The 15022-nt window shown below is 41.9% G+C and overlaps 1 protein-coding gene across 12 annotated transcripts in view; it reads left to right on the top strand.

The window, feature by feature from the left end:
- The window catches only part of SCAP (SREBF chaperone), a 66902-nt gene that overhangs the window by 7565 nt on the left and 44315 nt on the right, over window positions 1-15022 (top strand). For 5 of the 12 annotated variants that reach the window (XM_049799223.1, XM_049799212.1, XM_049799222.1 and 2 more), the window contains 2 exons: window positions 5803-5895; window positions 11822-12038. In XM_049799223.1, coding sequence (XP_049655180.1) covers window positions 11917-12038 — 122 coding nt within the window. In that variant the 5' untranslated portion in view covers window positions 5803-5895; window positions 11822-11916. Of the gene's footprint in view, window positions 1-5642; window positions 5659-5802; window positions 5896-8174; window positions 8196-11821; window positions 12039-15022 lie in introns of those variants that run through there. The other 7 variants (XM_049799214.1, XM_049799219.1, XM_049799220.1 and 4 more) reach the window with 3 other exon arrangements.

The raw sequence follows: 15022 nt of genomic DNA, 5'->3' as shown, positions 1-15022 counted from the left end.
TTGTTTTATGGAAGCTGCTTCTTATCTTTGGTCATCCTTGTTGAACTTCTCTGTACCTTTTCTAATTCTCCTGTGTGTCCTTTTTGAGATGAGGAGGAGAGGAAGAATGACCAGAACTGTGTATAGCACTTAGTGTGTGCATAGCACAGATTTACATATTAATGTAATTATTTCTATTTGTTCTCCATTCCATTCTTAACAATTCCTAATACACAACTTGATTTTTTTTGACTGTATCGAGTTCATGTTTTCAGAGAATTAATGATTCAGACCCGAGGATCTTGTTCGTGAGTGGCAATAGCCAGTTGAGAATGCATTCCTGTGTATGTAACGTTATTTTCCCTATATTCCTCACGTACCATTCATTGGCATTGAACTTAATCTCTCATTTTGTTGCCTGGTCACTTGGTGTGGAGTTATTTCTGCCAGCTCTCCAGTTGGCCTGATCTTTGCCGTCATGAATAATAACAGACAACTGAAAGTGTTACTTATTTCAAGACTGTACTTTTTTTCCGGGGAAATTGTGAATACGTCAAACAGCACAGTTTCCTATGGGACTGTCTGATTACGTCCCTCTATTAAAAGGATCAGACGTTTGTTATGATCCTCTTTTAAGCTCTCTTATAATCAACTTCTATGCATATGAAGGTCCTCCCCCTTTATTGCATGACAGCTTAGTTTTTTAGAAGTCCCCCCCTAAGGAATTTTCTTGAACGCATTTTTAGTAGTCTAGGTAGACTTTCTAAATTGGATCTCTGATCTATGTGCTTGTTTATTCCTCTGGAGGAGTCAGTCCAACAGATTTGTGAAGCTGACTCTTCCTCAATGTGTGGTAACTCTCCTTCCATCAAACAATTCTGTTTGCTATTTTCTACTGATTTCTTTAGAACATCTGCCTTAGTGATCTGTAGTTTCCCAGATACTCCCTAGTAAAAGTAGGAAGAATACCTCCCACCTTTCAGCAACTGCATTGGCACAAAAGTTTACGTGTTCCTTCAGCTGTTTGGTGTTGGAGTTCCTTTGGGTCTCTTGCAATAATACCCTCTGGTCCAGGACCCTGGCTGGTGTAGCGTCTCACTCTGTAACCCCTTCACTGACATGCCAATCTGTGATAGAGCCTGATGTCCCTCCTAACAGGATTTCAGCATGGAAGCTCCCTGCCTGCCTCTGGCTCATAGCTGCTCCTCTCTGAAGATAAACTCAAGTTTTATTTAGCTTTTCTTCTACAGTTTTCTGTTCTCTCTGCGTTCTCCCTTTATATACTGATAATCTCTTGGCCCTATGGATGTTCCAGAGGACTAGCTGCTCATGGTATCTGAACTAGCATTTATTATTAGTTCCTATGACTCTTCCCAGTAGTTCCTCAGACTTCTTTTTGACCTGCTGTATAATGTTTTCATACATAGTGTGCAGGAACCTCTCTCTGTATTTTCATAATTTGGATACGTCTTTAGCTCTTCACTGAATTTTTTTTTTTTGATATGTGACAGGCGTTTCTTCTGAGCTTCCCATGTCGTATCTCTAGGTATGCTCTGTTACCTCCAAACATTTTCTTTTTCCAATTCCCCTTAAAGTTTTTTTTAAACACACTTTTAAATGTAGTGTCCGTCCCGTCCCGTCCCCCCCCCCTTTTTTTTTTCCTTTGCTGTTATGCGAAACAGTGGGGTTTTATTTGGGACTCTCTTATTCCTGGAAAGATGTAATTTCAGTTGTCAAATGAGATTTTCTTGTAAAAGCAGAGCCACTGTCCAAACCTACTTCAACTGTGCTTTGCTTGTTGGGAGTTTTAAATATAGAGTTAATTCAGGTACTGCTTAGGTCTGGTTCCTTTGAGGTGGTGCCACACATGAAGGAAATCAGACCTAATGGTCTCTAACCAGATAATAGCTCAAATGTTTGTTCTTTTTATTTCTGTTGAACCTTTTAAGGAATTACACTACAGCTTGGTTCTGTAAGCCCTGCCATGATGATACCAACAGGGAGAAGTGTATTAAAGCCACACCATCTGAGCTGAGCTTGGCTGACAAGGTACTAGCTACAGAACTAATCATCCAGCAAAAAAATAGCGTTGGAAGAACCTTTAGTGGACTGAATAATAAAGAATTGGTGTTGGTGTTGATCTTATTGACAGAGAAGTTCAGTGTAAAATGTGTTGGACGGCAAGTTCCAAACTCAGTAACTCTTTGATAAAATGAAGGAATTGCCACTTTACAGGTCAGTACAGCCATTGCTAATCGATGGTGGAGGAGGTTTATGAGGCGCTTGAAAAAGTCTTTTTCGAAAGACATTCTGACTACCGTTGTTTAAAGTTTGTGTATTGGATGGCATTTGAGAGTTCATATCCTTTCCAAAACTCCTGTTAGTTTTTGATTATAGTGTTATACCTGTGGAATTCTATTTATCTAAGTAAATGTCTGTTTTCTATAGTAAAAAATTCAAGAATTAAATGAAAAGCCAAACACTGCAATCTGATTGGTCTCTCTTGCCTTTTTATCTCATTAGAGTAGGAGTTTACTACTCAGTTGCCTAAGGCCTGGAAAAAATATAACATTGTGGTTGTACTTTTAAAATTCAGTTGCAGGTGATAGATTGGTATTGTGGGAAAAATCCACCTTAGCTAGAAATCCTCTGAATGGTTCACTGACAAACAAAGCAACTGCTTTCTGGAGGGCTTACAGACTTTTATCTGGCTGAGAATTGACACGCTGCTTGGCATGCTCGTTAGAAGAGCATGTTCTGGTGAAACTGTGAAGAAAGTAAGAGTTTGATGTATAGCTTCCTAATATTTACAGTAGCAGCTTTTGTTGTGATTCTTAGCTTTATATTTCACAGTATTTTTTAATGGAATCAGTATAATTTACTTTCCTTTTACAGACTAGGGAGAAATGAGTCTAGAAGGGACAAGCCATTGTCCAAAAGCTGCTCAGCAGCTTAGTGCCAAAATTGGAAACTAAATTTGGGGATTCCCTCTATGGTGTATATCCTGCATCTTTTCTTCTCTAGATTAACCCGTCCTAACTAATTTTGCAGGTTTGCTACCGTGTATCTCCATCATTTGCCCTGCCCCAGGTATATACTAATAATATTTATGAAATTGTAATAGATGGTACTAAAACAGGCTAAGCCCATATTTTAAGGGAGAAGCTGTCTCATATGATCATGTTTCTTTCTGTGTAGTAAATTGACAGTGGAGACCAGATCATTGCTATCAAGAACTAGGTTGGGCAAGAGCTCTGTGGTCAGGAAGAAGAGATTGGGAGATGTTTCCTTGTGTTTGGTAAGCTGTCAGTATACTTAATACGCGAGTAAGGTTCCTTTGGCTGGATGCAAAAAGAGTAGTAAACTTAAGTTGTGGTTTTTTCTAAATTTGGATACTTTCTATTTTTGTTACATACCCTAAACTTCTGTGTTTTACAGTTCTTCACGTGGAACATCCTGTCACTTCATCCACACCAATAAGTTGTTGTCTAACGTTGTCAGAAGTATTTTAGGAAGCCAGAAAGGACATTTGACAGAAACTGTGTTCAATGAATTGCTACTCTTAAGCAGGAGTTTAGCTCAGGTTCTTCTCTTTTGGCATGAAAGTCCAAAAGATGTCCTGAAAATAGTTTTGGAAACTTATTTTTGAATGCCAGTCCCTTATTTGGTAGCAGATAATGTATTGTCTGGGATGTTAAGATTATTTAGGTGCTTTCTTTTTGAATTTTTGTGGCAGCGTTTCTCTATTGTTGCTACTTAAGCATTTCAAGATATGATTAGAAGCTTGTAAAATGAGTGAAATACCACTTGTAAAATGGAGTTTATTTCAGATAGCTTCTGGATTTTTAAACTCTTAAAACATAAATGAATATTCTAGGGGGAAGAAAATGGGCAAAAAGGTGAGAATCAAGTGAATGGCTACTGTTAATTTGTATAGAATTTTGTGTCAAGATGTGCTTAACTCTTTGATCCTTAAACCTCTTAAGTTCCTGGCAAGCATGCTTTTATTTGGTTTTGGTGGTTTATTTTTGTTGACTGAGGGAAATGAGTTGCCAGGCAAGTTTAGAGCACATGGTCCAAACGTTAGACCAGTGCGAAGAGCTTTGAGGTGTCTTCAGAGAAGAATAAATGAGAAGGGAAGGGTACGTTGGAGATGTTTGATCCTCGCAATGCAATATTATACTATTATATTGAGAACTCAGAGGTTCAGTTCCTGTCAAAACTAGCTTGTTTCTGACCACATTCTGACCAGAGGAAGGTGAGGCTTACTCTGAGCATGCGCCTGGTTAGGTGCACTTTTTGTGTATTGAAATTTGGTTCAAAAACTGTTCAGACTTTAAATACTGTTTTGGCCATATAGCTGGAATGGGGGAATGCAGCCTGAAATCTAATTTATTGAAGAGTTTCTACTTTTTGAATGTGAAAAGTACCCCTCTATGAAGTATACTCAACTGAGAACATACAGGCTGTTCTGGAGCCTTGTTTCTGAAAGGGCAGTGTCAGGATTAACCCATTCCAGACACCAGTCTCCAGGAGGTTAGTACATTGGTCATGATTTTCCCATAGGAAGTATTCTGTTCCCTTGTGACCTCTGTGTCCTTTCACAGCACAAAGCCCATTATTCTTCCCATGGGAATGCAAGTGGAGAATAGGAACTTGGGGTTAGAGCTGATTGTGTAGCGTTTCTGTGAAGGGAGGTTAGTGTTTTGAGCATATTTCTTGTTTTCCCACCTCTGAAGTCTTCAGAAGAATGCTTCATTCCTGGCCCTCACTGGAGGAGAATCCACACTGGGTCAGTCAGTTATGGGGAGTGGGAGAACTGGGTTCCTGAGGGCTGTTACACTCTTCCTTCCCCTTCTCCCTTTCGCTGGTGCTGGGATGTGAGAGCTTCTGCAGCAGCTGACACCTGTCGTTTTCCTGAGGGGATCACAGTGGTGATAGCTTCTAGCATCTTGAGGATATGAAGCATCTCTACAGTCCAACAAAGGGCAAGAAAATTGCTTTTTTTTTTTTTTTTTTTTTTTTTTTTTGCTGGTGTGTGAGTGATCTAACATTGGGCTGTTTTCTGCATCTGCGGGGAAACTCTTTGATTTCACTTGTTTTCAGGGGGTTGTTTGTGGTGCTGATTTTCTGGCATTGTCATGAAATCATAGCTGTAGTGAGGACTGAAAAGAGGTCAGAGAGACATTTGTGGGTCGAGTGGAGACTGTGAATCAGACAGTAGACTCAGTGTTGGCAATCACTGTTGCTTTTCTGCTTTCTGTGTCCTGGGTATAGCCCAGGAATGCATGAAATATACCTGTAGGTATACGTGTGTGTGAATATATCCCCATAGGCTGCGGAAGTGCTGCCACATGGAGGAGGTGGTCGCACATGGATATGATATTATCCCCTATGGACCCTCTGTTCTGTGGCTCAAGATCTTAACTGGAGCCCAGATCAAAAATTTTCTCATTTGTACAAATGTACCAATTCGAAGTAGTTGGGCTAGTTTTGTCTCTAGCAGCATCGATCCTGCTGTTTCCACTTGTTTTGTGGTAACTTTGAAGGCAGAAGGTTGCTACTCTGATTCTGCTGTCTCCTGGGAGCCTGTGTTGGATTGATGGATACGTGGCAAATGACTGCAGCATTGGGAGGGTGAATTATTGCTAATGGTCCATACGCCCGCCTTGCCCTCAGGTGCTGAGAGAACAGCAGTCAAATTGATCTGCTCTGTTGGCAACAGCAGAGAGTGACTTGAGTGACCTTTATAAATCCTAATTTTTAGTAAACTCTTTCTTCTTTTTCTTCTTTCCCCTTCATTCCTCCCCTGTCCTTCCCCAGATACACAGCTTTGGCAGGAAAGCTTCTGAAATTCTGCATCTGATCTGGGCCTGCTACAGCAATGTGATGTGCTTTTCCCCTCCTAAAGAACAGGTATGTCAGAGAGACAGGTCATGTGTTTGAAATGTTAGGTCCCAGGGGGGATGCTGCAGCTGGTGGTAGGGGTTTGGGGGGACAGGAGGACCATGTTGGATTTGTTCCTACTTTACCAAGCTTGGTGTTTTAAATGTTAAAATTCATGTTGAAAGTTTAGGTATAGGACTTTGCTATAGGCAACAAGATGGAGCAAAGTATTTTATGTATTGAAGTGCAAGAAAAATTACTACAGAACAGTGATATTTTTTCCTTCTTTTTTTCCCTTCTCCCCCCCCCCCCCCCCTTCACTAGCTCAGTCATATGTTTTTATGACATCTAATGCTAAGGCCTGATTCAAGAACGTTTTACGGGAAACTGATGCTGAACATACTTTAAAAAAAACAGGTTACCGTTTATTATAAAGGGAGAAGTTTTCATACATTCGGTAATTTTGCCTCTAAGCATACAGTGGGCTCATGTTGTCTGAGCTGCTGCTATTAGCGGCATTTTCCTGCACTTCAGTGGTAAAGGGAGGCTTTCTGTGAAGGCTGTAAAATGCTTTCAGGCAGAAATGTAAAGAATTTGGAGCATGTAGCTATTGTTAAGTGAGATAAAAGCTTTTGTCTTGGGAAAAGTAGTATCGTTCAGCATCTGTTAGTTGGAGTTTATTTTTCCTGCAAGAAATTCTACATTTCTTCCTTTGCTGGTCAGTCTTGGTTTTTGTCAGAATTCACAGTAGAGCCAGCAAACTAGAGCATAATACTGTGGAATAGCCACCTCTTTCTTCTTGCATTTGAGGCACAGTTCAGTATTACTGTGGTTTGGACTCTCTTGGTCATACAGATTTAGTAAGGAAATGTTAAGAGGCTGTTCTGGGTCTGAGTGTTGCAAACCTCATGTGCCGGTACAGGTGGGGAGGGGAAGGCTGCTGTATGTACGTAGAGATCTTGCACTATATCTCTTAACCTTAGTGAAGCTCATAGAACCATATAGTGGGCTACCAAAAGTGTTGTGTTAAGACTGATTAGATGTGTGCTTAATGAACAGTGCTGCATGTGTGAAGCAGCAGTGCAAGTCTTTCTGTGTAGAGGCTTTGTACAACATGCTGGGAGACTAACCTCTGGAGAACACTTTGGCATCTCCTCTTTTCCTGTGGTTAAACACTGGAACGAGTTGCAGAGAGGCTGTGGAGTCTCCATCAGTGGAGATACTCAAAACCTGACTGGTCATGGCCCTGACCAACCTGCCCCAGGTCACCCTGGATGATCTCCGGAGGTCCCTGCCAGCCTCTGCTGTGCTGCCATGCCTGTGAAGTTGTCTGGGTTCGGCTTCAGTGCAGCTTCCTTACCTGGTGCAGAGTTGGCCGCCACAAGCTCCTCATTAGAGAAAAGCTTTGGAAGTAGAAAGTGAATCATCTGTTCAGCTCTCGGACAGGTGGGAAATAGAAGAGCCTGACATACTGTCAAGTAGCGAGAAGTTACAGTGAGCCAGAATTGTCTTTTATGAGGGGTTTGGATGACGAACTGCTGTGCTGGCGTATGCTGAGGCGGCGGCAGGGAGCAGGTGGCATGATGCAGTGCTCTTATGTGCTGATGCTGGTGCTTAATTCCAGCTGAAAAGTTGCTTTGTCTTATGACAGCAGTCGGCATGGAGTATATGAAGTGGTATATAACATAACACACTTTCTAATCAGCATAAGGATCAGCTTGGCAAAAGGTGGCCTTGGGGCTCTAAGAGTGTTTGTGGGCATTTAATATTTTCTCTGCCTGTCTTGCGTTGTGAATGAATACCAAATAAATGATTGTGCTTTCTTTTGATGTGATGGTAGAAGCCCTTCTTCCAGAGTTGCAGCATTATGTATGAGAGGAGTTTTTGGCTACTCGAGAAACTCATCTCCAAGTGTGTGTGTGTGTGTGTCAGAGGGTGTAGTACACCCAAAAAAGTACAAAGATGTGGTGTGTGACATGGTGTCAGAAAAAAATTCAGTTTTTAGTCATAGTTCCCTTCCTGTCTGTGGGTGAGGGAAGGGGCTTCAGAGGGAAACGGCGTCCCAGCTGACAAGCGCTGTGGTTTTCTGACCTGCGTGGTGTAACAGCCAGGCTGTCTGAGTACTCTCCCTGGAGGAGTTAGCAGAACAGCTCCTGTGGGCAGAAGAGCAAGGGAAGCTGGGTGGCAGTGGAGGATGCTAGCTCTGGTGTCTCGTCTTCACCTGGCTTGTGCTACCACATCAACTAGTCACAGACTATCAAGATTTTCAGGATTTGGTTCAGGACCTTCCTACCAGCTGAGCTGTGGTATGCCTGCATGTCTGAGCTGTGGTATGTGTGCATGCCTGTAGCACCCTGATTGTAAGTATGCTTAGTCCCTTATACAATATAATCTGCTGTGGTGTGCAGCAAATTACCAATTAGACTACGGCAATCGGATTGTTTCGGCAATTGCTTTTTGTCCTCTGTGTAACACAAGAATGGGGGAAAAGATTCTGTTCACAAGGTAGATTAATTCACTCTTCTGCAGGTATGCAGGTGTTGTGAATTTGTTATAATCTGAATTCTGTTTTCTGTCTGCAGCACTGAATTTCCTGTTTGTGACAAATTTGTGGCCTTAGCACTGTGTTGCATCTCATGAAACATTTGCAAGGCTGCACTGAAAAATCTGTTTCTCGAGGCATGGTTGAGTAACCTTGGTGCAGGGTGTCCTTCCTGGACCTATGCTCCCCTCATAGGCCCCCAAACCTAGCTCCCCCAGCCCACCCCTGGCCCAGCCGACCCCCAGGTAATAGTTACTGTGGGAGGTGCTGTGGCTACACGAAATATTGGAATTGGATGCGTCCGTGTGGGGAAGGCATCTTAACTGAAATCACACTTGTGTATAGCTGAATTTGTGTGATCCTGGAAATAATAATGTTTTACGCTTCTGTAAATGGGAGAAGGGACTAGAGAGCTGAAGCAATTGCTTAATGTGTAGCTTAGTTTGGAAATGAAGAGACTTTAAAAGCCAAACCTTGCTCTTCCAAGCCTGCTGTTTGCTTTTGTTTCCTATGATCTATCTCTGAACTTCATTGTATATCTGTCTCTTGTACCTGAAGTCAACCAGAAATGCAACATACTGTGTTGCAAGGTTAAGGAAACATCCTGATGTCCTCTTGTTTCCAGTCAAACTTTGTCTGGGATTTGCAGTCATACCAAAGGAAAGAAATACTCTGAATGCATTCTCCTTTCACGGTTGTCCTAAAATCAGAGTGTTTATTTTGAGTTTGCTAATATTTGTTTGCAAAAAATGACTTTGAATAGGAACGGTTCCTGCTTTAAACTTTTATAAGCACTGTTGTAGCATAAAGTTAATAAAGATTTCAGAATTTAATATGCAACCTCCAAAAAACTAATAAGCAAATATTAGCTTTGGAATGCTTAATGTTTTCTTCTTAATGAATGCTGATATTTCACATCAGGTGAAGCAAGTAAATACAAAGTTTTCCTCTTTTGCAATTAGTAGAAACTGTTCCCAGTGCAATGCTAATAACCAAAATTGCTGTTAGAAGGTGAGGCTGGTCAAAGAGCCTGTCATGACATATTTCTGCCACAGAAGTAGAATATCTGTGTTTTTCCCAAGTTACTCATAGAACAGGGATCAGAAGGGATGGTCCAATCCTGACACCCAGCCCTACAGCAAGATCAGATCTGCCCAGTCATTTCTCTCCAGGCTGCAACACCCAGGTTTTTGTGGACACCCAGGTCACCGCTTAGTTACAGGGAGGGGCTGTTGCTCTAGAGATCTGCGTGCATCAGAAATGATGGCTTAGCTGCACTTTAAGGTAAAGGTGGGGAATCAAATGCCATGTACTTGAACGGTGGGAATGAAGCCAGGATGGCTTTTGCCCAGTGTGTGAGGAAGCTGGCTCTCAAGGTCTGGCCCAGGCCAAAGATAAGCTGCCCATAGCAGGCAGCAGGGAAGCAGCAGTGGCCCAGCTTTGCCAGCACAGTGTACATCTAAGCCTTCCTTGTTCTAATGCTGCCGCGCAGCAAACATTCCTTTGCATGGTACGATATTTTAGATTCTCTGTGTGACTATAAGACAAAACCTTTCTGTTCTGCATGAATGCCATGTATGTAGTGTTTTGGCTAGCTTGTTGGCCTTACCCCTTGCATTGCAAGGTCTCCAGGCAGCAAGAGCACACTTCTTATCCCTCCCCTCTCCCAAAATTCTGGCATGTTCACGCTGGTGCTGGACTGCAGGCAAACTGAAATTGCCTATGACTAAGAAAGTTGATATTGATTCTTATGGAAAGATACAGTGCCTTGCTAAAAGGTATGAGCAAAAATATTTATCCAGGTTTTCCACTTGGTCATTAGGCCAATGTATTGGTGCTTCTGTTGCTCAAAATCTGATTATTTTTAGTTGCATTACTGGTGGGAAGAAAATAGGTAGATCATTGTAAAATAGTCCTGTGGGCATTAAATAGAATTTAATCTGAAAATAAAAACACGATGGTTGTACACTAGGGTTTGTCTTCCCTCATGTGTTCTATTCCATATAGCTGAAAGTGGGTGCTTAGGAAAGATTATAAAACCAGACAGCACCTGTGATACCTCCTGGCTTCTAAATATTTGAGGCTTACAGAATTCTGAAGCCAGATATGTATAAAAACCCTTGATGGATTTCTTGCCTGTGTGAACCCATCAGACCTTTTGCTCTAGTATTCTTTACATTCAAGATGGTAAAGGTGAATTGTTCAAAATGTCAAGTGACCAGCTGGTTTTAATGGGTAGCCTGGGTTTAGGTCTTGTATTGAATTCTCTGGCACAACCATTAATGGCATTTTCCTGTGGACAAAATGATTTATTTCATGTGCTTTGGGTCTCTTATTGTTGTCCCAGTCTTATTCTGGAGAAGCCAGGAAAAATGTATTTATTTCCTCTCAGATTAAAATATAAAAATCTTGGATAATCATAGCTTTGAACTGTATGAAAAAAATCTGTCTTGCATTCAAGCTTTTCACTTCGCAGAACATTGCTGTGAACCACATGCTTTGTGTTTAGCCTGAAATTAAAAAAAAAAATAAAAAAAGGAAAAGGGTAGGTTTCCTCTGCTCTATCTTTCCTAGAAATTTGTTTTGTGCTTTATTTTAATGTATTATCTTAACCTTTTCTTAGGGCTTTATATATTGCATTTTTTATACTTTGCAAATCAAATTGCAAGTTTAAGTTGTCCGCTTCTGACATCTGCAATTCAGTTTGCGCTTGGTAGATGGCCTGGTCCTAAGTCTTAGAGTCAAATCAAAATACATTTTGACAAGAAGTACCTGCATTAGTTTATTTTACTGTGTAGTGTGCTCTGGCTTAGTCTTCGGAACTGTGGCTACTTAGGCTTCCCTCCCTCATTCCCCATGCAAAAATAACTTTCTTTAGATTGTCTTAGCTGTAAAGCCTATTCTGGTCTCTTCTCTTGTTACTGGTGTGTTACTAATAGTTAAAGCAGTGAAAGCGCTTCAGTCTGTGTCCAAGAGCACTTCCCTTAAGACCATGTTGCTGACAGCTAGCCTCAGTCCTTCTTTTCTAATTGGCATTTTGGCATCTCCTTGGAGTACTGCTTAATTCTTTTACTGCTAAGCTCCTTTTCTTCCTTCCTTTCAGACAGTTTGGTTCCTAGCTCTGTTCCTGCGTGTTCTCTCTGACCAGCAGCTCATGGCAGCAGTGCCTGTTGTCTGTTCAGCTGGTGTTTGTTCTCTGCTTATGTTTCTGCCCTTCCTTTCCCTAGGCAAAACCCAATAATTTGATCGGATTGCCTGTAGGCTCATAGCAAGTGCTCAGTGTGTGCTGTCTGTTTCTCCCTTTTCTTCTGAGGAGATACAATGTTGGAAGTCTTTCTAAAACAAGTTGGTAATGTTTATTTTCCTTTTATTTATTTATTTTTCTCATGAACTTGCTTTCTTTCCAACTTCTAGCTGGATACAGTGCCTTTGCTGGAGCGTTGCACATGCTGGAATTGCCTGACCCCCTGATGTATTCCGGGATGGCAACTAGGTGATGACAGTTGAGGATGACCCTGACTGAAAAACTGCGCGAGAGGATATCGCGGGCGTTCTACAACCACGGGCTGTTGTGTGCTTCCTATCCCATCCCCATCATCCTCTTTACTGGTCTCTGTATTCTGGCCTGCTGGTAAGTCACGCAAAGTACTTGCTGTCACAGGGTGCTGCTGCTTTGTGGGTTTTCACAGCAATGCCATGAACGTGCTCAGGTTTCCCTGTCTTGTGGGCTATCCCAGAAGCTCTTTTGTGTTGTTTTTTTTTAAACTTAATAGGTTTTTATCATTTCTTTTTGTGGGACAAAAGAAAAGGCAGGGATGAAGTATCTTCATGTGGTTTAATAAGTAAATAGTAAAAACTAATTGAATAAGTGAAGTAAAGCAATAAATAAAATAAAAGTACACCTGGTGGTGGACTCCAACCATGAATTAATAATGGGGAGAAGGAAAGTTGATCTTTCTCTCTCCATACTTGCCTATTCTGTTCTCCCTTAAGCTTGTACTACTCTTTTTCAGCCCTTGCGTTGGCACACATGTGTTGTGTGTTATTGTAAATTCTCTACCCTCCTTATGGACTCTTAATTTGAGTACGAGTTGCAACTGAATGCAGTTTCACTCTCAGAAATGTTACATGGGCCTCTTAATCATTTCCAATGAGGTATTATTATTACTGCAGTTGAGAGAACTTTTGTGCTCAGATTTGTGCACAGACGCATGTGCATATATAGATTGCGTCTTCGCCTTTTTAATTTGAAGTATCTTGTCTCTTGGTCAAAATAAAACCTGTGTGGTGATCTACTCTGCTTTTAGAAAAGCGCCACCTGTGTTGATACAGATGTAAACTTTTCTTTGAGCATCACTGAGGATAAGACAGACTTCTTTCATATCTACAGTTAAAAGATTATTGAAGTGATTGTTTTCAGGTATTGAAAACCTGTGAGATTGCTTTTCATGCCTGTGACTCTTCAAGGCTGTGAGCAGCAATTGAGGCATTGCTTTCCTGACTTTTTTCACTGCTTCATATTAATTCTTGTAACTGGCAATGATAATAGTTTTGTTTTCAAGATCTCTTGCTCTGTAGAAATATGAAGCTTCTACAAGGGCCAAGCAAGCAGATTCTCTGTTCTGTTTATCTTTGTTGATATGGTTGCAAGTAACGGCTCTATCTTTTGACGTCAGTTTTGCTGGATGCTGCTTTCACGTGTCAGGCCTGCATTAGCCAAAACAGAGTTTCACCATGAGTCCTGAATCGCCATGCCACAGCATTCTTGCTTGCTAATTGCTTCATCAGAGCTTTTAGTGGTATTAGGCTCCTATTTTCAGTTATCTTTCAGGTGCTGTTGCCTGGGCGTAAATGCAGGAATGGAAGACAACTGCTTCAGTGTAAAAAGTTTATCCACACAAATGTGGCATTTTGGGAGGCATCAAAATGAAAACTGCATGCTTACTCCCTTTCCTAAATTTAGGATTTCCCGGACAGGAGGAAATCTGATCTAGGATTACTAGCAGCTGTCCTTATTCTTCTTGGGAACCTTGTGCTCCCTATGTCAGAACTTGTATCTGTCCTGTCTTTGTAGTCATATGTGTAGAGCAGTGTGAATTACGGTGTCTTGCACTAAGTCCTTGAAGCTTCAAACCAGGTTGTCTTTGGCAGATTAGTTACTTGTGATTGTGTATTTGTGGAAGTATCTGCGTTACTTGGTGCTGGTAATTGAGATTCTGCAGTTATTGGTTACTTTTAGACGACAGAAGCTTGTCCAAGACACCATCAAACATAAAGTGAATAATGAGTTTCAGTAACTCATTAGAAAAGCATATAATGGCCCTAGAAGAGACAGGGTTTTAGAAATACTGTGATGACACCCTTTGAGAGCAAGTGTACCTTGGCAAAAAATTGGGAGTGCAGCGTGGGTAAAGTGTTCCCTCTTTGGAAGCAGTTTTTAGGGATGTTTCAGTTCCTGTTCTGAGCTGCTCTGTATTAACTACTGTTAACTAGGTGTTAATTCTGGCTTGAGAAGTAGCGTTACTAATAAGGTCAAAACTATTCCAGAGTGCAGCCCTTCTATACTTGAGTGCATTTCAGTGTGGTAAGACTGAACTCCAACAGGGTATGGGTGAACAGAACACTGAAATACTTACTGGAAGTTTAGTTTTGGGTTGAGGTCTTCAATTCTTCATCTTAGTTTGAGCCTGAGGTTTGACGACTTCATCATTGACGTAGATAATGGGGTGAACTGTACCCTCAGCAAGTTTGCAGATGATACAAACTTCATATGTCATGAACTGGAAAGTGGAAAACTGGATGAAGTGGCTGGATGAAAACTAGAAAGCATGGCTGATACACCAGATGGCTGCGTGGGCAGAGAACCTCGTGAAGTTCAACACAAGGAAATGTAAAAGGAAGAATAACCCTAGATGTCTGTACAGACTGGGGGTCAGCTCTCTGGAAAGGAGCTTTGCAGAACAGGGGCCGGAGGTCCTGGTGGACACCAAATTGAACTCAAGCCCCCTGTGTGTCCTCATGGCAAAGGTGGCCTGCAGTATCCTGGGCTGCATTAGGGAGAGCGTTGCCAGCAGGTTGAGGGAGGTGATCCTGCCCCTCTACACAGTACTGGTGAGGCCACACCTGGAGTGCTGGGTTCAGTGCTGGGCAGCTCCCCAGTAAAGAAGGATGTGGAATTACTGGAGCAAGTCCAGCACAGGGCCATAAAGAGAGTGAAGGGACTGGAGCATCTCTCTTATGAGGAAAGGCTGAGAGAACTGTGGCTATTCAGCCTTGAGAAGAAAAGGCTCAGGGGATCTTGGCACCATATATAAATATAGGAAGAGAGGGTGTAAAGAAAATGGAGCCAGGCTCGCCACTCAGTGGGTGCCCAGTGACAGGACATGAGGCAATGGGCACAAGATGAAACACAGAAGATCCTGCTTTATGTATAAGAAAACAATTTTTTACTTTAAGGTTGTTAAGCATTGGAGCAGGTATCCCAGAGAGGTGGTGGAGGCTCCATCCTTGGAGGTACTCAGTAGCCATCTGGACACAGTGCTGAGCCACAGTGCTGTGGCTGACCCTGCTCTGAGCACATTTAGCCTCACCCAGCTCCAGAGCTGCCTTCCAGCC

Source organism: Accipiter gentilis, chromosome 4 (genome assembly GCF_929443795.1).
Source record: "Accipiter gentilis chromosome 4, bAccGen1.1, whole genome shotgun sequence".
Classification (NCBI taxonomy): domain Eukaryota; kingdom Metazoa; phylum Chordata; class Aves; order Accipitriformes; family Accipitridae; genus Astur; species Astur gentilis.
Note: the sequence above shows the minus strand (reverse complement) of the source record. Positions and strands in the feature narration are given on the sequence as shown.